This window comes from Scyliorhinus torazame, chromosome 1 (assembly GCF_047496885.1).
Source record: "Scyliorhinus torazame isolate Kashiwa2021f chromosome 1, sScyTor2.1, whole genome shotgun sequence".
Classification (NCBI taxonomy): domain Eukaryota; kingdom Metazoa; phylum Chordata; class Chondrichthyes; order Carcharhiniformes; family Scyliorhinidae; genus Scyliorhinus; species Scyliorhinus torazame.
The window spans coordinates 108,198,345-108,220,464 of NC_092707.1; the positions used below are offsets into that span (position 1 = coordinate 108,198,345).

At 51.0% G+C, this 22,120-nt stretch overlaps 1 protein-coding gene across 2 annotated transcripts in view; it reads left to right on the forward strand.

Annotated features, from left to right (window-relative positions):
* The window catches only part of gucd1 (guanylyl cyclase domain containing 1), a 28,969-nt gene that overhangs the window by 3,540 nt on the left and 3,309 nt on the right, over positions 1 to 22,120 (forward strand). For both annotated transcript variants that reach the window (XM_072499603.1, XM_072499612.1), the window contains 3 exons: positions 4,527 to 4,692; positions 11,546 to 11,637; positions 14,815 to 15,056. In XM_072499603.1, coding sequence (XP_072355704.1) covers positions 4,527 to 4,692; positions 11,546 to 11,637; positions 14,815 to 15,056 — 500 coding nt within the window. The remainder of the gene's footprint in view (positions 1 to 4,526; positions 4,693 to 11,545; positions 11,638 to 14,814; positions 15,057 to 22,120) is intronic.

Sequence of the window (22,120 nt, forward strand, 5' to 3'; positions counted from 1 at the left end):
CCCTCAGCCCCAGGAGCTCCTCCAATGCCTGCCTCTTTGCTTCCTCCACCTGGGGAAATTCCAGCTCGTCCAGAAACCGCCCCATGTCCCCCTCCTCTCCCCCCGGGTCCACCTCGTAAAGTCCCTGGTAATACTCTCTAAATGCCTCATTTATCTTGCCTGGCTCTGACACCCCAGCCCCAGTCCGGATCTTCAATATTTCCCTGGACCCAACCTGCCTCCGCACAGCTGGCGCGCCAGCAACGGCTCGCCTTCTCCCCATACTCTTATTCCACCCCTCTTGCCCTACGCAGCTGCCCTACCGCCCTCCTAGTTGTCAGCCTGTCAAACTGCCCCTGCAACTTTTTCCTCCTCGCCAATCCCTCCATGGAGGGCACCCTCAAATGTTCCCTGTCCACCTCTACTATCTTGCTCAGGAGGCTGTCATGTTCCGCCCTCCTTTCCCTATCTGCACGAGCCTTAAACAAAATAATTTCCCCCCGGACCGCTGCCTTCAGTGCTTCCCAAACAATGGCCACCGTCACCTCCCCATTCTCCACATACTACTTAATCGCCACCCGTACCATAACACAAAAACCTCCATCTACCAACAACCCCGAGTCAACCTCCACCACGGCCTCTGCTCTCGTCCCGTACTGAACCGAATCTCCAGCCAGTGGGGTGCATGGTCCAAGATAACTATCCCCGCATACTCTGCCCCCTCCACCCCAACCAAAATCTCCCGACTCACTACAAAGTAATCAATCCTTGAATATCCCTTATAGACGTGTGAAAAGAAGGAATACTCTCTTCCCCCTGGGTTCTGAAAACGCCATGGATCCACCATACCCATCCTCTCCATAAACCCCGCCTCCCCAGCCCCCTTGCCATTCGTACCCTACCGATTGACCTGGGGCTCGACCTATCCACCCTCGGCTCCAGGACACAGTTAAAATCTCCTCCCATGATCAACTGGTGCGTGGCTAAATCTGGGATTGCTGCCAGCAACCCCCTCATAAAACCCACATCATCCCAATTTGGGGCATACACATTTATTCATACCACTGGTGCCCTTTCCAATATCCCACTCACAATCACATATCTCCCACCTTGATCCCTCATTTCCTTCGCACTCACAAATCCCATTTTTTTTCTCATTAAAATCGCCTCTCCCCTCAATTTCGAATCAAACCCCGAGTGAAAAACCTGCCCGATCCACCCCTACCTTAACCTAGCCTGGTCCTTCACATCTGCACAAAGACCACCCTCGCTTTCAAGCTCCTTGCAACACCCGCGACCTTTCAACCGATCCATTCAGTCCCTGGACGTTCCACATTACAAGCCTTACTCCGGAGGCTTAAGCCTCCAATCCCCTCTACCGTCTGTCATCTTCCACATTTCAGTCCCGCCCCCTTAATTCCACCTACACCTAGCCCATCCCAGATGGCCCATTTCTTCGCCCATGACCATGTCATCTCTCACCCCCTACCACATCGCAACAGCCTCGCCACCCACAACCCCCCCCATCTCGACCATCTTCCCCACCACCACACCTCCGTTCAAAGCATCATCTGCTAGCACAGCGGCCCCTGCCCAAAGGCACCTCTCTCTCTCGCCTCGCGCTCGCCTCTCTCTCGCTCTCGCCTCTCTCTCGCTCTCGCCTCTCTCTCGCCTCGCGCTCGCCTCTCGCTCGCCTCTCGCTCGCCTCTCGCTCTCGCGCTCGCCTCTCGCGCTCGCCTCTCGCGCTCGCCTCTCCCTCTCGCTCGTCTCTCTCCCTCTCGCTCGTCTCTCTCTCTCCCTCTCGCTCTTCTCTCTCTCTCCCTCTCGCTCTTCTCTCTCTCTCCCTCTCGCTCTTCTCTCTCTCTCCCTCTCGCTCTTCTCTCTCTCTCCCTCTCGCTCTTCTCTCTCTCTCCCTCTCGCTCTTCTCTCTCTCTCCCTCTCGCTCTTCTCTCTCTCTCCCTCTCGCTCGTCTCTCTCTCTCCCTCTCGCTCGTCTCTCTCTCTCCCTCTCGCTCGTCTCCCTCTCGCTCGTCTCTCTCTCCCTCGCGCTCGTCTCTCTCTCACCCTCTCGCTCGTCTCTCTCTCTCCCTCTCGCTCGTCTCCCTCTCGCTCGTCTCTCTCTCCCTCTCGCTCGTCTCTCTCTCCCTCGCGCTCGTCTCTCTCTCACCCTCTCGCTCGTCTCTCTCTCTCCCTCTCTCGTCTCTCTCTCTCCCTCTCGCTCGTCTCCCTCTCGCTCGTCTCTCTCTCCCTCGCGCTCGTCTCTCTCTCACCCTCTCGCTCGTCTCTCTCTCTCCCTCTCGCTCGTCTCTCTCTCCCTCTCGCATCGTCTCTCTCTCCCTCTCGCATCGTCTCTCTCTCCCTCTCGCTCGTCTCTCTCTCCCTCTCGCTCGTCTCTCTCTCCCTCTCGCTCGTCTCTCTCTCCCTCTCGCTCGTCTCTCTCTCCCTCTCGCTCGTCTCCCTCTCGCGCCTCTCTCTCTCCCTCTCGCTCGTCTCTCTCTCCCTCTCGCTCGTCTTTCTCCCTCTCGCTCGTCTTTCTCCCTCTCGCTCGTCTTTCTCCCTCTCGCTCGTCTTTCTCCCTCTCGCTCGTCTTTCTCCCTCTCGCTCGTCTTTCTCCCCCTCGCTCGTCTTTCTCCCCCTCGCTCGTCTTTCTCCCCCTCGCTCGTCTCTCTCTCGCTCGTCTCCCTCTCGCTCGTCTCCCTCTCGCTCGTCTCCCTCTCGCTCGTCTCCCTCTCGCTCGTCTCCCTCTCGCTCGTCTCCCTCTCGCTCGTCTCCCTCTCGCTCGTCTCCCTCTCGCTCGTCTCCCTCTCGCTCGTCTCCCTCTCGCTCGTCTCCCTCTCGCTCGTCTCCCTCTCGCTCGTCTCCCTCTCGCTCGTCTCCCTCTCGCTCGTCTCCCTCTCGCTCGTCTCCCTCTCGCTCGTCTCCCTCTCGCTCGTCTCCCTCTCGCTCGTCTCCCTCTCGCTCGTCTCCCTCTCGCTCGTCTCCCTCTCGCTCGTCTCCCTCTCGCTCGTCTCCCTCTCGCTCGTCTCCCTCTCGCTCGTCTCCCTCTCGCTCGTCTCTCTCTCGCTCGTCTCTCTCTCGCTCGTCTCTCTCTCGCACGTCTCTCTCTCGCTCGTCTCTCTCTCTCTCGCTCGTCTCTCTCTCTCTCGCTCGTCTCTCTCTCTCTCGCTCGTCTCTCTCTCTCTCGCTCGTCTCTCTCTCGCTCGTCTCTCTCTCGCTCGTCTCTCTCTCGCTCGTCTCTCGCTCGTCTCTCTCTCGCTCGTCTCTCTCTCGCTCGTCTCTCTCTCGCTCGTCTCTCTCTCGCTCGTCTCTCTCTCGCTCGTCTCTCTCTCGCTCGTCTCTCTCTCGCTCGTCTCTCTCTCTCGCTCGCCTCTCTCTCGCTCGTCTCTCTCTCTCGCTCGTCTCTCTCTCTCGCTCGTCTCTCTCTCGCTCGTCTCTCTCTCGCGTCTCTCTCTCTCGCTCGTCTCTCTCTCGCTCGTCTCTCTCGCTCGTCTCTCTCTCTCGCTCGTCTCTCTCGCTCGTCTCTCTCGCTCGTCTCTCTCGCTCGTCTCTCTCGCTCGTCTCTCTCGCTCGTCTCTCTCGCTCGTCTCTCTCGCTCGTCTCTCTCTCGCTCGTCTCTCTCTCGCTCGTCTCTCTCTCGCTCGTCTCTCTCTCGCTCGCCTCTCTCTCGCTCGTCTCTCTCTCGCTCGCCTCTCTCTCGCTCGCCTCTCTCTCGCTCGCCTCTCTCTCGCTCGTCTCTCTCTCGCTCGTCTCTCTCTCTCGCTCGTCTCTCTCTCTCGCTCGTCTCTCTCTCTCGCTCGTCTCTCTCTCTCGCTCGTCTCTCTCTCTCGCTCGTCTCTCTCTCTCGCTCGTCTCTCTCTCTCGCTCGTCTCTCTCTCTCGCTCGTCTCTCTCTCTCGCTCGTCTCTCTCGCTCGTCTCTCTCTCTCGCTCGTCTCTCTCGCTCGTCTCTCTCGCTCGTCTCTCTCGCTCGTCTCTCTCGCTCGTCTCTCTCGCTCGTCTCTCTCGCTCGTCTCTCTCGCTCGTCTCTCTCGCTCGTCTCTCTCGCTCGTCTCTCTCGCTCGTCTCTCTCGCTCGTCTCTCTCGCTCGTCTCTCTCGCTCGTCTCTCTCGCTCGTCTCTCTCGCTCGTCTCTCTCGCTCGTCTCTCTCGCTCGTCTCTCTCGCTCGTCTCTCTCGCTCGTCTCTCTCGCTCGTCTCTCTCGCTCGTCTCTCTCGCTCGTCTCTCTCGCTCGTCTCTCTCGCTCGTCTCTCTCGCTCGTCTCTCGCTCGTCTCTCGCTCGTCTCTCTCTCGTCTCTCTCTCGTCTCTCTCTCGTCTCTCTCTCGTCTCTCTCTCGTCTCTCTCTCGTCTCTCTCTCGTCTCTCTCTCGTCTCTCGCTCGTCTCTCGCTCATCTCTCGCTCATCTCTCTCCTTCTCGCTCGTCTCTCTCGCTCGCTCGTCTTTCTTTCGCTCCCTCACCACCCCCATCTCCCTCCCTCGCCTACCCCGTCCCCCTCCCTCCCTCACTGGCCCTGCTTCTCCCTCTCACGCTCATCTCTCCCTTGTGTGTGAAGGTATCTCCATCCTGTGAGTGAGGAGGAATTCCAGACAGCGTGCTGGAGGTTACAGCTCAATGAAAGTGTCTGGACAATAGACCTGGCTTATCTAATGCAGCAGTTTGGTGTGATGCATAGGTTCTGCACACAGACTCTGGGAGTGGACAAGGGCTATCGATACCAGGTGAGCTGATACTTAACTCACATCGCAACCACCAAATATATATTTTAAAAATATTTTTATTGAGCTTTTAATATTTTATATCACATTCACAGGGCCAAACAAGACCAACACATATATCAATAAAAGAAGAAGCTCCAACCGAAGACTGTAACCATAGCCTCCCCTTAACAAAAACACTTCTCTTGCAGACTTTACATTGCCAGACTTGGCCAAAACACGTATTTGCAGTGGTTTATGTACATTGTGGTTCAGGCATCATTTTGTCAGCAAACCAGTTTCTTGTAGTTTTCCTCCCTTCTGCCTGTCTCCCTTATTTCTCTTGAGGGCATTTGTCATCCTCTTCTCTTCTCCTCTCCCACCCCGCTTTCTTTCTCTTCCTTGTTCTGGGTGCAATCCCTCCCCCCCTCCCTCCCTACTTTATTGGTTGCTGGCCATGAACAGGTCTTGAATCAAGTTGGAGAACAGCTTCCATGTCCTGTGGTAGCCTTCTTCTGACCCACAGATGCTGAACTTTATCTTCTCCAGTCTGAGAAATTCCAGCAGGCTGGACAGCCAGTCTGCAGCCTTGGGTGGTGCTGCTGATCACCAGCTGAGAAGGAGTCTCGGCAGGCGATCAGGGAGGCAGAAAAAGGCTAGTGCATCAGCCCCCTTCTCTATGAAGAGCTCTGGCTGCTCTGATACCCCAAAGACCTCCACTAGTGGGCATGGCGCCACCCTCACTCCCACACCACATGGCCTCAAAGAAGAATGTCCAGTACCCAACAAGCCTCGGGCAAGCCCAGAACATGTGGGTGTGGTTGTCCACCTCCGGAAAGAACCCACTCATTTTTGTTCTCGTTTGGTGCGCTCTGTGCACCACCTTTAGTTGTGTTAGGCTCAGTGCTGCATATGTGGAGATGAAGTTCACCCTGTGCAGTGCTTCGATCCAGAGGCCTCCCCTATCTCCCTGCCTTGTTCTTCCACTTTTTCTTTGTCTCCTCCAGGGTGAGAGCGTACCTCTTTTTTTTTTAAATTTAGAGTCCCCAATTATATTTTTCCAATTAAGGGGCAATTAAGCGTGGCAAATCCACCTAATCTGCACATCTTTGGGTTGTGGGGGTGAAACCCACACAGACACGGGGAGAATGTGCAAACTCCACATGGACAGTGACCCAGGGCCGAGATTCGAACCCGGGTCCTCGACCATTACGCCACCGTGCTGCCCGTTGAGCGTACCTCTTCTAACAGTTATCCATACAAGACCGCACAGTTCCCCTCCCCTAGGTCGCTTGTGTTCAGTAGTCTTTCTAATAGTGAATGTCCTGGTATCTGGGGATATGTCGTCGTTTCCTTGCGGAGGAAGGAATGTACCTTATGTTCTCTCTCGGGAGCTGAAACTTCTCAGTGAGTTCCCCCTTGGTCGCTACTCTACCGTACGTGTCAGTGTCCCCTTGTACTGTATCCAACTCATGAAAGAGGCGTCCATTGTTGCGGGTGTGCACTTGTGATTATTGCAGATGGGGGCCATGGTGGACATTTTGGTTAGTCTCAAGTGCTGCCTCATTTGATTCCATGTTTGGAGCGTGGCTAACCCCCCTCCCAAACAAAAACACACACAAGTGCCATGATTAACTTATCAACTGTGTTGAAAAAGGCCTTGGGGATATAGATCGGGAGGGATCTGAACAGGAAAAGAAACCTGGGCAGCACGTTCATCTTGATCGTCTGCAAATTCCCTGAGATGGAGTGAGCCCCACCTCTGCAGGTCCTCCTTAACTTCCTCCACCAGAATCGTCAAGTTTCACTTATGGATCCGTGTCCAGTCATGGGCTATTTGGATCCCCAGGTAGCGGAATGTGGTCTAGGCCAGTTTGAACAGCAGTCGCCCCAGCTCTGTGCTACCCCCCTGTGGGTTCACAGGGAAGATTTTGCTCTTACTCAGGTTAAGCTTGCAACCTGAGAAGGCTCCGAACTCCATCAGGAGGTTCACTATTTCTTCCATGCTGACCAGGGGGTTTGAGATGTCGAGGTGCAGGTCATCAGTGAGACTCTATGCTCTCTGTCTCCCCTTTGGATCTATCTCCATCCCTTTGTCGCTCTAAGGGCGATCACCAGGGCAAACAGCAGCGGGGACAGCTGGCATCCTTGCCTCATGTCTCAGTGCAATCGGGCGTATCCAGAGCTGGTGGCGTTTGTCCATCCGCTCGCCATGGGAGTGCTGTACAGTAGTTTCACCCAGAAAGTGAATCCTGGTCCAAACCATTTCAGTACCTCTATGACGTACTTCCATTCATCCCTGTTGAAGGCCTTTTCTGTGTCCAGGGAGATGATCTCTTGTGTTCTCTTCCCAGATGGGGGTCATGATCACATTCTGCAGGTGTCGAATGTTCGCTGTTAACTGTGCCCTTGGCAAAGTCCGTCTGATCTTCCCTGACTATCTCTGGCACGCAGTTCTCCAGCCACCTTGCCAAGGCCATTGCCAGGATCTTAGCGATGGTGTTAAGGAGTGAGATGGGTCTGTAGGACCTGCCCTCTCGAGCCTTTGTCCTTTTTGCGGATCAGTGATATTAAGGCCTGATCCAACATTGGTGGCAGGGTTCCCCTTGCTAGTGAGTCTGTGAGCATCTCCCACAGGTGCGGAGCCAGTGCTGTGCAAATGTTTTATAAAAGTCCACCGGAAATCCATCCAGCCCCAGCACCTTCCCCACCTCCATGGAGTTAATGCTCTCCATGACTTCCAACCGTTCTAATGGTGCTTCCAGACCCTGTCCCCGATCTATCTTCCCCCAAGACCAGTCCGTCGAGGAACTGCTTCATCTTTGAGTCCCCCTCCGGGAGCTCGGACATGTACAGCTCCCGGTAAAGATTGCAGAAGCTTTATTGATCTGTTCAGGCACTGGGATTAGCTTGCCACTGCTGACTTTTACCTGGGCTATTTCCCTCATGGCTGTCTGCTTTCTCAGTTAGTGGTCAGCTAGCAACCACGGTAGCACAGTCGGGCACCACGGTAGCACAGTGGTTAGCACTGTTGCTTCACAGCTCCAGGGTCCCAGGTTTGGTTCCCGGCTTGGGTCACTGTCTGTGCGGAGTCTGCACGTTCTCCCTGTGTCTGCGTGGGTTTCCTCCGGGTGCTCCAGTTTCCTCCCACAGTCCAAAGATGTGCAAGTTAGGTGGATTGGTCAATGCTAAAATTGCCCTTAGTGTCCAATAGGTGGGGTGGGGTTACGGGAATAGGGTGGAGGTATGGGCTTGGGTACGGTGCTTTTTCCAAGGGCTGGTGCAGACTCAATGGGCCGAATAGCCTCCTTCTACACTGTAAAGTCTATGATCTGTGAACTGGCTTTGTTTCCATGCTCGTAAAAGGTCTCTCATGTCTGGTGGAGCTGGTGCCCTGCTTTCCCAGGTCAAAGTCCCATTTGTAGCTTTTTTCTTCTCTGCCAGTAGTTCCACTGTCAGGGTCGAGGAGCACCGCCAATCCAGCTCCTGTGGAGTCGACCAGCGGTTGCCTGGGCGCCCTTTCCTTCTTATCTTTGTGTGGCTTGTATGCAATAATTTCCCCCCCTTTTCAGTGCCTCCCAGAACATGGAGGGTGAGACCTTTCAATTCTGGTTATTGGTAACGTACCTGTCTATGTTTGTGATATCTGTTTGTAGAATGCTTGTCAATCAGGAAGGCCATGTCCAGCCTCCATGGGAGGAGTGTTGTGCCCCGGCCTGTCTCCAACCTCACATTCACGTAGTGTGGAGCGGGGCCGGAGATTACGATTGTGGAGTACTCCGCTACTATTATTCCTGGAAGCACTGCCTTCCCCACTACGAAGAAGTCGATCCTGATGTAGACCAGGCATTGTCAATCTCAGGGGCACGACCCGCGGGTGGGTCGCGGCGGGTTTCGGGAGGGTCGCGGAGCCGCTCCCGATTGCACATATCCGCATGCAACAGCCGCAGCAGCCAGCTGTTAATAATGCCGGCTGTGAGCGGCCTTCAAAATGGGCAGGAATAGATTTTTAAAATTCGGCCACACTGCTCTTACGTGCTCTATCATCGGTGCGCATGCACAAAATGTGCACGCGCACCGATGATAGAGCACGTAAGAGCAGTGTGGCCGAATTTTTTTAATGGTTGCAGCCTTTTTCTTTTCAAGTTCGGGGGGCCAAAGGGACCATTGGGACCCAAAACCATTTCCTCCATTTTTGTCAGTAACGAACAAAGTATGAGAAAATGGTGGGTCGCGCAGGTCGGCCGGCGTGGGTTGTGAAGGTCGGCTGGGTTGGGTCCTGAAGGTTGGCCAGTTGGTGAAAATGGGTCCCTGGAAAAAAAGTTTGAAAAACACTGATGTCGACCCTCTGTACCTGGGACAAGAAGGAGAACTCCCCTGGGTGCATGAACCTCCAGGGGTCCACTGCCCCCATCTGCTCCATGAAGTTGTGCAACTCCCTCTCGCCATGTTTGATAGTTTCCCTGATTTGGGGCTGGATCTGTCTGTCCGTGAGAGAGGATGTTTTGTTTTCCACAAATGTGCCTATTTTGGGGTTAAAAGTGCCAAATTTCAACTTCCAGGAGGAGAGCCACCTTGTTTCCAGCGTCCGCTCAGCACATCTCTCACTGGAAGTTCCCAACCACCAAATATAACGGCAGCACCTAACACCTCATTCCTCCACTCTTTCATACTTTTCACCCTTTCCTGCTGTCCCCCCCTTGCTGAATGGATGTTATTATTAGAAAGCTGAAACACAAGTCTGTCTTCCTGCAGTTGTACAGGGATCTTGTAGGGGTATGGTTTCACTGGCACTGAGGTTTCCTTTTTTTAAATAAATTTTGCAGACCCAATTATTATTTTTTTCTAATTAAGGGACAGTCTAGTGTGGCCAATCCACCTAACCTGCACATCTTTGGGTTGTGGGGGTGAAACCCACGCAGACACTGGGAGAATGTGCAAACTCCACACGGACAGTGACCCAGGGCCGGGATCGAACCCGGGTCCTCCGTCCCATAGGCTGCAGTGCTAACCACTGCGCTACCCTGCCGTCCTGGTACTTCAGTTTCCTGGCATCTCACCCAACTGTCCTATCTTGCCATAACCTGCATGTAATCGGGGGGTAATTTGCCACATTCAAACAGACCCTGTTTCTGAAACAAAAATAGAAAATGCTGGACAATCTCAGCAGTTGAGTCTGAATGACTTGACAAATTGACTTTGACAAAGAGTCATCCAGACTCCCTTCTTTCTCCACGGATGCTGTCAGACCTGCTGAGACTGTCCGACATTTTCTGTTACGGTTTCAGATTTCAGCATCCGTAGTAAATTTGCTTTTATTTTAGACCCTGTTTCTGATTGGGCTTTGGTGTTTATGGAGCAGGACAAGATCATTGGTTGAATTTGCTCTCCCTCCCTAAAGCCACATTGTTTGCTCCATACACTATGTTTTTTTACAGTAGTAATATCTACAGCATTGCAGCGATAAGTCTATGGGGGGGGATTCTTAATTTAATACCAACGTTTGTGTGACTGAATAAAATCCTACTGACTGCAGGACTATTGCACTGAGGAGCGCGAGTGATAAATGAAGCCTTGTCCCTCTCACTCTCTCTGCCTATCTCAGCACCTTCCACTCCCTGCTTTATAAAATTGAGACTGCCACTGAATCCTGCAATGGAGATTACCCTAGAACTGTGATTCTCTGTTAGTGTTTGTCACCGTTTGATAATCCTCGTTAAACTCTTCATTTCAAACATGTACAGATTTGCTCAGACTTTCCTGAGTTGGTCCGATTTTAGAATTTACAATCCAGGCCCTTCTGCCTCGTGCCCATCCTGTAATGCTCCATTTTATTTGTGGTGGGGGTTTATGTCTTCCTCTTGGGTGAAAGGTTGAATTTTGTTTGTTTGATTACAGTTATTAGAGGAATAACTGACACGAGCTGAGTCACATCCAAGAGATATCTGCAAACTCTGAAAAACTTATAAATTCTATGACCCACATTATCATCTGTGTCTATCTGTTACCTGTTGCTTGGTGCCTGTCTGTCTGTGAGTGTTGTCTGTGAATTACCAGATACTTCGACCAGGGTAAACATGTAACCTAGGTGCTCTTATTTGCGAGATGAGCAAAGGACAGGCACATGTCAACGATTCAATCCCAATTTGTTTATAAATGCAATAAATCAGTTATTCTCCTCGGGGCGGCATGGTGGTGCAGTGGTTAGCACGCAGACACGGGGAGAATGTGCAAACTCCACAGACAGTGACCAACAGTTAATAATCATGCATAAGAAATGGCCTGCTCTGCCATTTAATACAGTCAAGGCTGATATTGGGCGTGACTTCAATGTTTAAATCAATGTTATCACTTGTTGGAATAAATCTTGAGAATTCAATTTCTTGCTTGTAAAAGGAAGAATTCCCATTGGCTGCAGAGCCAGTGACTCCTGTTGTAAAATTCCATCTGCACAATTGATGTAACAAGTGAAGACACATTGCTGTGAATTTGTAGCATTACAGAACGCATTAAGAAACACAACGATAAATGAATTCTATTTAAATATTATTTTGTTTTGTTTGAAACATTGCTTTGACATTAATTTCACCGCCTGAGAATTGGTGGGCTATTTATTTCAAAAGGAATTTTGAGCGATTGGATTGGTTCATTGACAAAACTCTGGTAAAGTGTTTACATGTAAAATCCCCCAATTTAAACCGATTTCATTGGAAGTTTTCATTCTAAATGTTGACGTGTGCAACATTCGTGAATGGGAAGTACCCAAGATGTTTCTACGTTAACCTGTGCCACCTTGGGGTATCTGTCCAGTTATCTGAGGCAGGCTCTAATGATTTCTCTTGAAGAAGTGACCTGCTCTCTCCTTTCCTTTTCGCAGTCATTCTACCGGAAGCATTTCGAGACTGAAGAGGACCGAGTAAATCAGCTATTTGCTCATGCGGAAGCAAATGGCGTTCAGGTAGAAAAGAGGTAGGGAGCTGATGTGTTGAGTGTAACGTTAATCTGACCCCATGATCAATGAGGTGGAATCTAGGCCCTGGTTATTTACAAACCACAGAGCTGTGTTAAGGGCTGCAAGGATGGGTGCTGTGGGCAGTGGGGCGTTTGGTTGCTGAAGTTAAGGTGTGCATTTGAGCAGAAGGGATAGCTTTTCTCTGTCAGGTTTCACACTTAAACTCCAAATTATTCAAATATTAGGTAATTGATCATTTCTTATTGTCTTTACCTGTTGTGTGCATGTTAACAGGGCTGAAAAATTAATAAACACACAAATGGGGGAATATAAGGACAAGCATATGGTCCTGTCGGGGGTGAGGGCGGTGCTGGATGAGGGTGAGGTTCAGGATCTGGGGGGAGGGAGAGAGAGATGAGGGTGGGGCCATGGTGGGGGGAAGGATGGGGTGGCGGGAAATTAGGGCGGGGCCTGGGCTGGGGGGAAGGGGAGATGAGGGCAAGGCCCGGGGTGTGGTGGGGCGTGGGTCGGGTCCATGGGGGGAGCCCGCTGGATACCTCTTGGTTACACGTTGACTTTGTTATTCTGTCGTATTCCCTGTGATTGATTCCCTATTGTAGAGTTTCTCCCTGTAATCGGCTGATGTTTCCAGTGTTTTCTGGTTATTGGCCCTGACTATTATCAGCATTTCTCTGTCTGATTGTGTGCAGAAAGCCCTGTCGGATGCAGTGGTCAGACAATGGTTTTATTGGCTGGTTTCTAAAGGCCTTTACCTTGTTAGCCAGCAGTTTTCAATGTCTGATCATTATCCTGTATGAAGTAAGTGCATTGTGTTAACTGTGTTTTGCATTATGATGTTAGATTGGATACCTGTTATTGTTGTGTGTGTGTGTATTCGATTGTCTGAATATTATGAACACTATTCTATCTTGTGTCAAGAGTCGAGTCCAGTGCACATTTCCTCATTTCCTGTTTGCCAGGCTAACTTCCTGCTGCCATGATCTTGTTCCTGTTCCTGACTCACTGATTTGTGAAAACTGTCTCCCACAAAGGTGGTACCGTACCTCTTTATTACTTACATCCTGCTCATTGATTGAAGAACATCATGTGACAGTGGTCTCCTCGCTCCACCCCTTGATGTCCCATGAACAGACCACTACATTGGTGTTCAGAGAGATGGATGCCCTTGTACAAGAAACGCAGAAAGTTTGCATGCAGATGCAAAAAGCAATGAGAAAGGCAAATGGCGTGATGGACTTTATTGCAAGAATAAATAAGTCTTGCTGGAATTGTGCACGGTTTTGAGGAGACCACAATAGGAACACTGCTCTTATCTAAGGAAGGGCATACTTGCATTGGAGGGAGTGTAATGAAGGTTCTCAATGAGTCAATAGACGAGAGGCTTGTCCTCTGAGGAGAAATTGTGGAGAAGTATCCCATACTCTTTAGAGTTTAGAAGAATGAGAGATAATGGGCGCATTTCACGACGGCGTGAAATGGGCGTGGGCACGCAAGGCGCTGGAGCGGTTCATGCCGCTCCAGCCTCACTTCCTGGCGCACATGGCACGGGGGTTCTGGGGCCGGACGCGCAACAAAGTAGGCCGGGGGGGGAGAGGCCGGCACGCCGATTCGTGGGCCAGACGCCATCGGAGACCCCCCCCCCGACCCATCGCGCAGAGTTCCCGCCGGCAGTGACCAGGTGTGGACGGCGCCGGCGGGACTCTGCTTTTACCGCGCAGCCGCTCGGCCCATCCAGGTCGGAGAATCGGCGGCCCGGCCTTGTACAGTGACCGGCGCAAATGGCGCCGATTCTCTGCACCTCGGAGAATCACGCATCGGCGGGGCGTGGTTGCGGCGATTCTGCGGCCCGGCACGGGGCTGGGAGAATCGCACCCAAGGTTCTGATGGGGTTTGACAGTATAGACACTGATTCCAGGATAGTCGAAAACCAGGGGCACGCTGTCAGGATAAGGGGATGATCATTTAGGACTGGAATGAGAAATTTCTTCACTTAGTGAATTGGGAATCTTTGGAATTTTCCACCCCAGGGATTGTGGATGTTCCATCGTTGAATGTATTTAAGGCTCAGATTCAGCCTCAGGGAGTTGAGGTTTCCTCAGCATGCTGCCCCCATTGAATTCCTCCCTTGTTACTATGAAAGCTTCTGATCTTTTCCAATACCTGATGCCTTTGATCTTGTCACTCCTGTCTCTGTTTCTAAAGCCTGTTCTGTGCCATGTTTCTCTGTCTTATGTTATCACTCCCATCCTTCACTCTCTTCCCGGGTATTTCATCCCAAGTCTGTGCCCGCCCAAATTATAACAAATCCATTCCACACATGCATACTGTACATACAAAATGTACACCCCACTCACTCCCTTTTCATCCTGCCTCTGTCACTCACCTGTTCTGTAACTGTATCCCAGTTGCTTACTGCACCCATTATTCACAACCCTTTGCATGGTGCCAGCCCCCTTGTGTGGTGCCTGCCCTCTCTGTAACATTTCTCTAATCTCTTAAATCTTCTGCCCCTGAACAAACTGGAATAGCCCATTCCCATAAATAGCGTCATCTATCACACCATAGACTCATGAAGCTCATAACATCATGAGCCAATGTCACAAGAGATTGCTAGCAATGTATGAAATGTTCTGTGTACAGCTCGCATTTCTGATGAGACACTGGTTTTCCATTCTATCCACATCCTGTTGCCCGTTATACATCCTCTAATTTCCTCTCCACAACCTCATGGATGATCCACTAAATTTAAAATCCTAAAGTGAAAACAAATATGCTGTAAAATCAGCTTTCCTGTTCATATTAAGATTACCTATTTTCATTTCCACTTCTTCCTTTCTGTGAGCCAATGAGATATAAACATTGCTCCAAATGAAGTTTTCACTGTTCCCGGAGAAGGGTAGCTGTGGGCCATAGAAAAGGCTCCAAAGCAAGTGGGAGCTGTAGGTCCTACAACTGTCCCAGCATGCACACTCCCAGCAGTTACCACTGACTTGAATTCACACCAGGGGACCCGGTGGGAGCCTCTGGCAAACCCTTCAGTAGGTCCTGATGGTCAGGGTAAAAAGTGGGGCACTTGAGCTGGGGATTGGGAGACTATCTGTGGCTACAAGATTGTATTTGTGTTTAATCATTATTTTTGAGGCTGAGGCGATCTCTGTTTGTCCCTGGAACAGGTCGGTCACCATTCAGGAGATCCAGCAGCATCTGGCCAAGGATCACGTGGTCATCGTCCTGGTAAATGCAGTCCTGCTCGTCTGCGACCTCTGCTCTGCTGCAGTCAAGTTCTGCTGCCTCCTGCCAATTGGACAGAAATGTTTCTGCAGGAAGCCTGACTATCAGGGACATTTCATTGTGGTGTGCGGCTACAACAGGAACTCGGGCTGTATCTTCTACAATAACCCGGCATATGCTGACAGTAAGTGGAGCTCACCCATCCACTGTGGGAGGGAGGAGGAGGCTCCCTGAATCCATTCATCGTAACCCGTCCTGTGGAATGTCACTATTTCCCAACAAAATTCCCTCCAGTCTCCAGCAGCACTGGAGCCAGGGAATAGATTATTATTGATTATAATCTGATGGGAAAGCATTCTCTGCAGAAGATTGAGCATAATACAGACTTCTACATTGACAGTTGAAACTAGATAAAGCCAATTATGAAGTATTGGGGGTGAGTTGGCTGAGGCGGAAATTAAAATGGTTCCACCTTTGTTCGGATTTTTACAGTGTTTTCTACTGAAAGACAGACAAAATATTTGTTTAACGTCTGTCCATTTCTTCATTTCCATACTTTCGCCCGTGTCTGCCTCCGAGAGACCAACACATTTTAGCTACTCTCCTTTTTTCATGTTTGAAGTTCTTACAATGTTTTTATACCTTCTTGCTGGCTTACTCTCGTATTCTATTTTCTCCTCCTTCACCAATTTTTTGATCATCCTTTGTTAGTTTCTAAAATTCTCCAAAACGTTGGCCTACTACTCTGCTCAGCAAAACTATAAAAATCTTTGTTTAATACTATCCTTAATCTTGATATGGGACCTCTATTCCCGTAGAGCTTTTGCTTCTCACTGGAATGTAAGATTCACCACTGCTGACCACTGGTCTGCATTTTAATTTCCGCATCTGCCTCAACCAACTCGCCCCCAATACTTCATAATTGGAAGGTAGCAAATGTAACCTCGCTATTCAAGAAAGAGGAGAGAGAAAAGACAGAGCAGTTGGCCTGACATTGGTGACCTGGAAAATATTATTCTTAAAGTGGTAACAATTCGCTTTAGAATATTGCAATATGATTTGGGCAGTGTTTTTGGCAAATCACTCACTATTTTTATAGAATGTAGCCAGCAGGGTAGATAAAGGAGACATTACTGTGTTTGGATTTTCATAAGGCATTCCATAAGGTGCTGTTCAAAGTGGTTCATGGGGTGGTGGCAAAATATTAACCTGCATTGAAGATTGGCTAACACAGAAAATAAGGAGTACGGAAGACGGATCATTTTCTGGTTAACAGGCTATGGGGTGACCCATTTAGGACCGAGAAGTTTCTTCACCAGTGGCATGCGGCAAGGTTCGTTGTTAGGGGTCTTCACTATTTACAATCTATATTAATGCTTTAGGTGAAGGGATCGAATGTTAAGTATCCGAAGACGTGGCTCATGGGAAAGATGGACAGAGACTACAAACTGATAGGGATGGGCTAAATGAGTGAGCAATAAGCGCAACCCGGAATTTTATACCTTGGAGAACAGTGGATGCTCAGTCCATGAGTTTATTCAAGATGGTGATTCAGAGGCTCTTGAAATGTTTAAGGGAATTGAAGGATATTGGGATAGAGCCGGAAAGTTGGAGTTGATGCTCAGGTGGGTATTTGGCCGCCTCCTGCTTTAAGTTGCAATATTCTATCCAGCTCTGGACGCTTGTTTTCATTCAGGTCAGACAGTTAGAGGAACTTGTGATCCTAGAGCATCTTTCACAACTGCAGGAAATCTCCGGGAGTGAAGTAATTTAAAATAGTCACCACATTTTGAGTTTTCTGTAACTAAGCTGAGCTATAGCTGCCCTCAGAGAGTGTTTAATGGGATTTGTGTAGATGAAGCTAGATCTCAGTGATATTGGCTAAGGGATAGATATTGGTCCAGATATTGGGAGAATCCTCGGTGCCACATAATGTTTTACAACCACCTGAGAAGCAGGTGCTTACCACGAGAGAATGGGTATTTTACAGTAACTAGACAATAAGACACATTCTCTTCCATAAACATTTCTACTGAAATCATTTACACTCCCATCACATTTTTTTTTTATAAATATATTTTATTAAAGTTGTCAAACACAATTTTTTTCCCTTACAAATCAAAAAAAGGAAAAGAAAGGTAACATGATAACTGCAATATAACATTGTTTAACTAACATGGTAAACTAACCAAATAACACAAAGTAATACTCCCTCCCCCCCCCCCCCCTCTCCCCCTCCAAAAACCCAAACAATTTACCCCCCCCTCCCCCTGGGTTGCTGCTGCTGGCCATCTATCTTCCCTCTAACGTTCCGCTAGGTAGTCGAGGAACGGTTGCCACCGTCTGGTGAACCCTTGAGCCGATCCTCTCAGCGCAAACTTCATCTGCTCTAGTTTTATGAACCCCGCCATATCGTTTATCCAGGCCTCCAGTCCGGGGGGTTTCGCTTCCTTCCACATCAGTAAAATCCTACGCCGGGCTACTAGGGACGCAAAGGCCACGACATCGGCCTCTTTCGCCTCCTGCACTCCCGGCTCATCCGCTACTCTAAATATAGCTAACCCCCAGCCTGGCTTGACCCGGACCTTCACCACCTTCGAGGTCACTCCCGTCACTCCCCTCCAATACCCCTCCAGTGCCGGACACAACCAAAACATATGTGTGTGGTTCACCGGGCTTCCCCCGCACCTCCCACACTTGTCCTCCACTCCGAAGAACCTGCTCAACCTTGCTCCCGTTATGTGTGCTCTATGCAGCACCTTAAATTGGATCAGGCTAAGCCTGGCACACGAGGAAGAGGAATTTACCCTGCTTAGGGCATCAGCCCACAAACCCTCCTCAATCTCCTCCCCGAGCACTTCCCATTTTCCCTTCAGTTCGCCCACCAACTCCTCCCCCTCTTCTCTCATCTCCCGGTATATCTCTGACACTTTGCCCTCCCCGACTCACCCCCCCCAAAAGCACCCTGTCCTGGATCCCTTGTGTCGGGAGCAGCGGAAATTCCCTCACCAGTTGTTTCGTGAACGCTCTCACCTGCATATATCTAAAGAAATTTCCCTGGGGCAGCTCATACTTTTCCTCAAGCGCTCCCAAGCTCGCAAACGTCCCGTCTATAAATAAATCTCCCACTCTCCTGATGCCTACCCGGTGCCAGCTCTGGAATCCTCCGTCCAGCCTCCCTGGGGCAAACCTATGGTTGTTCCTGATCGGGGACCACACCGAGGCTCCCAGCACACCCCTCTGTCGCCTCCATTGCCCCCAGATACTTAATGTTGCCGCCACCACTGGGTTCATGGTAAATCTTTTTGGGGAGAGCGGTAGTGGCGCCGTCAACAGCGCTTTTAAACTCGTCCCTTTGCAAGACTTCATCTCCAACCTTTTCCACGCCGCTCCCTCTCCCTCTATCATCCATTTACGAATCATCGCCACGTTGGCGGCCCAGTAGTAGTCGCCCAAATTCGGCAACGCCAGTCCCCCTCTGTCTCTGCTACGTTGTAGGAACCCCCTCCTTACCCTCGGGGCCTTCCCTGCCCACACGAAGCTCGTGATGCTCCTATCTATTTTTTTAAAGAAGGCCTTAGTGATCAGTATAGGGAGACATTGGAACACAAATAGGAACCTCGGGAGGACCATCATCTTTATTGCCTGCACTCTGCCCGCCAGTGACAGCGGCTGCATGTCCCACCTTTTGAAATCCTCTTCCATTTGTTCCACCAGCCGTGTCAGATTGAGCCTGTGTAAGGTTCCCCAGCTCCTGGCTATCTGAATCCCCAGGTAACGGAAGTTTCTTTCCACTCTCCTTGGCGGTAGGCCATCTATCCCTCTACTCTGGTCCCCAGGGTGTATCACAAAAAGCTCACTCTTTCCCATGTTAAGCCTATATCCCGAGAAATCTCCAAACTCCCTCAATATCTGCATGACCTCTGTCATCCCCCCCACTGGGTCCGTCACATACAGCAGTAGGTCATCCGCGTAGAGTGACACTCGGTGTTTCTCTCCCCCTCTAATCACCCCTCTCCATTTTCTGGAGTCTCTCAGCGCTATGGCTAGTGGTTCAATTGCCAACACGAACAGTAATGGGGACAACGGGCATCCCTGTCTTGTTCCCCTGTGTAGTCGAAAATACTCCGACCTTTGCCGACCTGTGACCACACTTGCCGTTGGGGCCCCATAGAGGAGTTTAACCCAGCTGACAAACCCGTCCCCGAACCTCCTCAGCACCTCCCATAGATACTCCCACTCCACCCTATCAAATGCCTTCTCTGCATCCATTGCCGCCACTATCTCTGCCTCCCCCTCTGCTGGGGGCATCATTATCACCCCTAATAGCCGTCGCACGTTGACATTTAGTTGTCTCCCTTTTACGAACCCTGTCTGGTCTTTGTGCACCACCCCCGGGACACAATCCTCTATCCTCGTTGCCAGCACCTTTGCTAGCAACTTGGCGTCCACATTTAGCAGTGAGATAGGCCTATAGGACCCGCACTGCAGTGGATTTTTATCCCGCTTCAGGATTAGCGATATCGTCGCCTCCGACATTGTCGGGGGTAGGGTCCCCCCTTCTCTGGCCTCGTTAAAGGTCCTTACCAGCAGCGGGGCCAACAAGTCTACATATTTTCTATAGAATTCCAACGGGAACCCATCTGGTCCCGGGGCCTTCCCTGCCTGCATGTTCCCCAGCTCCTTGGTAACCTCGTCTACCCCAATCGGCGCCCCCAGGCCTTCCACCTCCTGCTCCTCCACCCTCGGGAACCTTAATTGGTCCAAAAACTGCCGCATCTCCTCTTTTCCCTCCAGGGGTTGGGACCTATATAGTCTCTCGTAAAAGGTCTTAAACACCTCGTTTATCTTCCCTGCTCTCCGCACCGTAGCTCCCATTTCATCCCTAATTCCCCCTATCTCCCTCGCCGCTGTCCTCTTTCGCAGCTGATGGGCCAACAGGCGACACGCCTTTTCCCCATATTCATATCTCATCCCCTGTGCCTTCCTCCACTGTGCCTCCGCCCTCCTTGTGGTCAACAGGTCAAATTCCGTCTGGAGTCATCGCCTCTCCCTGTATAGTCCTTCATCCGGGGCCTCCGCGTATTCTTTACCCTCAAAATCTCCCCCAGTAGTCTTTCCCTTTCCTTGGCCTCTATTTTTCCTTTGTGGGCCCTGATGGAGATCAGCGCTCCTCTGACCACTGCCTTTAGTGCTTCCCATACTACTCCCACTCGGACCTCCCCGTCGTCATTGGCCTCCAGGTACCTTTCGATACATCCCCGCACCCTTCCGCAGACTCCCTCATCCGCCAGTAATCCCACATCCAGTCGCCAGAGTGAACGCTGCTCCCTCTCCTCTCCTAGTTCCAGGTCCACCCAGTGTGGGGCATGATCTGAAACAGCTATGGCTGAGTACTCCGTTCCTTCCACTCTCGAGATCAGTGACCTTCCCAAAACAAAGAAATCTATCCGGGAATACACCTTGTGAACATGGGAGAAGAAGGAGAACTCTTTGGCCATCGGCCTAACAAATCGCCACGGATCCACTCCCCCATTTGGTCCATAAACCCCCTAAGCACCTTGGCTGCTGCCGGCCTTCTTCCGGTCCTAGATCTAGATTTATCTAACCCTGGGTCCAGCACGGTGTTGAAGTCCCCCCCCCCCCCCATTATCAGGTTTCCTACCTCCAGGTCCGGGATACGTCCCAGCATCCGCTTCATAAATCCCGCATCATCCCAATTCAAAGAACAAAGAACAAAGAAATGTACAGCACAGGAACAGGCCCTTCGGCCCTCCAAGCCCGTGCCGACCATACTGCCCGACTAAACTACAATCTTCTACACTTCCTGGGTCCGTATCCTTCTATTCCCATCCTATTCATATATTTGTCAAGATGCCCCTTAAATGTCCCTATCATCCCTGCTTCCACTACGTCTTCCGGTAGCGAGTTCCAGGCACCCACTACCCTCTGCGTAAAAAACTTGCCTCGTACATCTACTCTAAACCTTGCCCCTCTCACCTTAAACCTATGCCCCCTAGTAATTGACCCCTCTACCCTGGGGAAAAGCCTCTGACTATCCACTCTGTCTATGCCCCTCATAATTTTGTATACCTCTATCAGGTCGCCCCTCAACCTCCTTCGTTCCAGTGAGAACAAACCGAGTTTATTCAATCGCTCCTCATAGCTTATGCCCTCCATACCAGGCAACATTCTGGTAAATCTCTTCTGCACCCTCTCTAAAGCCTCCACATCCTTCTGGTAGTGTGGCGACCAGAATTGAACACTATACTCCAAGTGTGGCCTAACTAAGGTTCTATACAGCTGCAACATGACTTGCCAATTCTTATACTCAGTGCCCCGGCCAATGAAGGCAAGCATGCCATATGCCTTCTTGACTACCTTCTCCACCTGTGTTGCCCCTTTCAATGACCTGTGGACCTGTACTCCTAGATCTCTTTGACTTTCAATACTCTTGAGGGTTCTACCATTCACTGTATATTCCCTACCTGCATTAGCCCTTCCAAAATGTATTACCTCACATTTGTCCGGATTAAACTCCATCTGCCATCTCTCCGCCCAAGTCTCCAGACAATCTAAATCCTGCTGTATCCTCAGACAGTCCTCATCGCTATCCGCAATTCCACCAACCTTTGTGTCGTCTGCAAACTTACTAATCAGACCAGTTACATTTTCCTCCAAATAAAGGTTGGCAAATTCGGGGCATATACGTTAACCAACACGACCTCCATTCCCTCCAGTCTGCCACTCACCATCACATATCTGCCTCCGCTGTCTGCTACAATGTTCCTAGCTTCGAATGACACCCGTTTCCCCACCAGTATGGCCACCCCTCTGTTCTTTGCATCCAGCCCTGAGTGGAACACCTGTCCCACCCATCCTTTCCTTAACCTAACTTGGTCCGCCACCTTCAGGTGCGTCCCCTGAAGCATGGCCACGTCTGCCCTCAGTCCTTTCAAGTGCGCGAACACTCGGGCCCTTTTAATTGGCCCATTTAGGCCTCTCACGTTCCACGTGATCAGCCGAACTGGGGGGCTGCCTGCCCCCCTCCCCTGTCGACTAGCCATCACCCTCTCTAGGCCAGTCCCACGTCCCGGTTCCGCGCACCCACCCGTTCCCCAGGCGGCGCATTCCCGCCCCGACCACCTTTTCTTTTACCAGTTCCTCTTCGATCTCTGCAGCAGCAACCCAGTTATCCCCCCGCTAGATCCCCATCTAGCATGATCACCCCCCCCCCCCCATATTGCT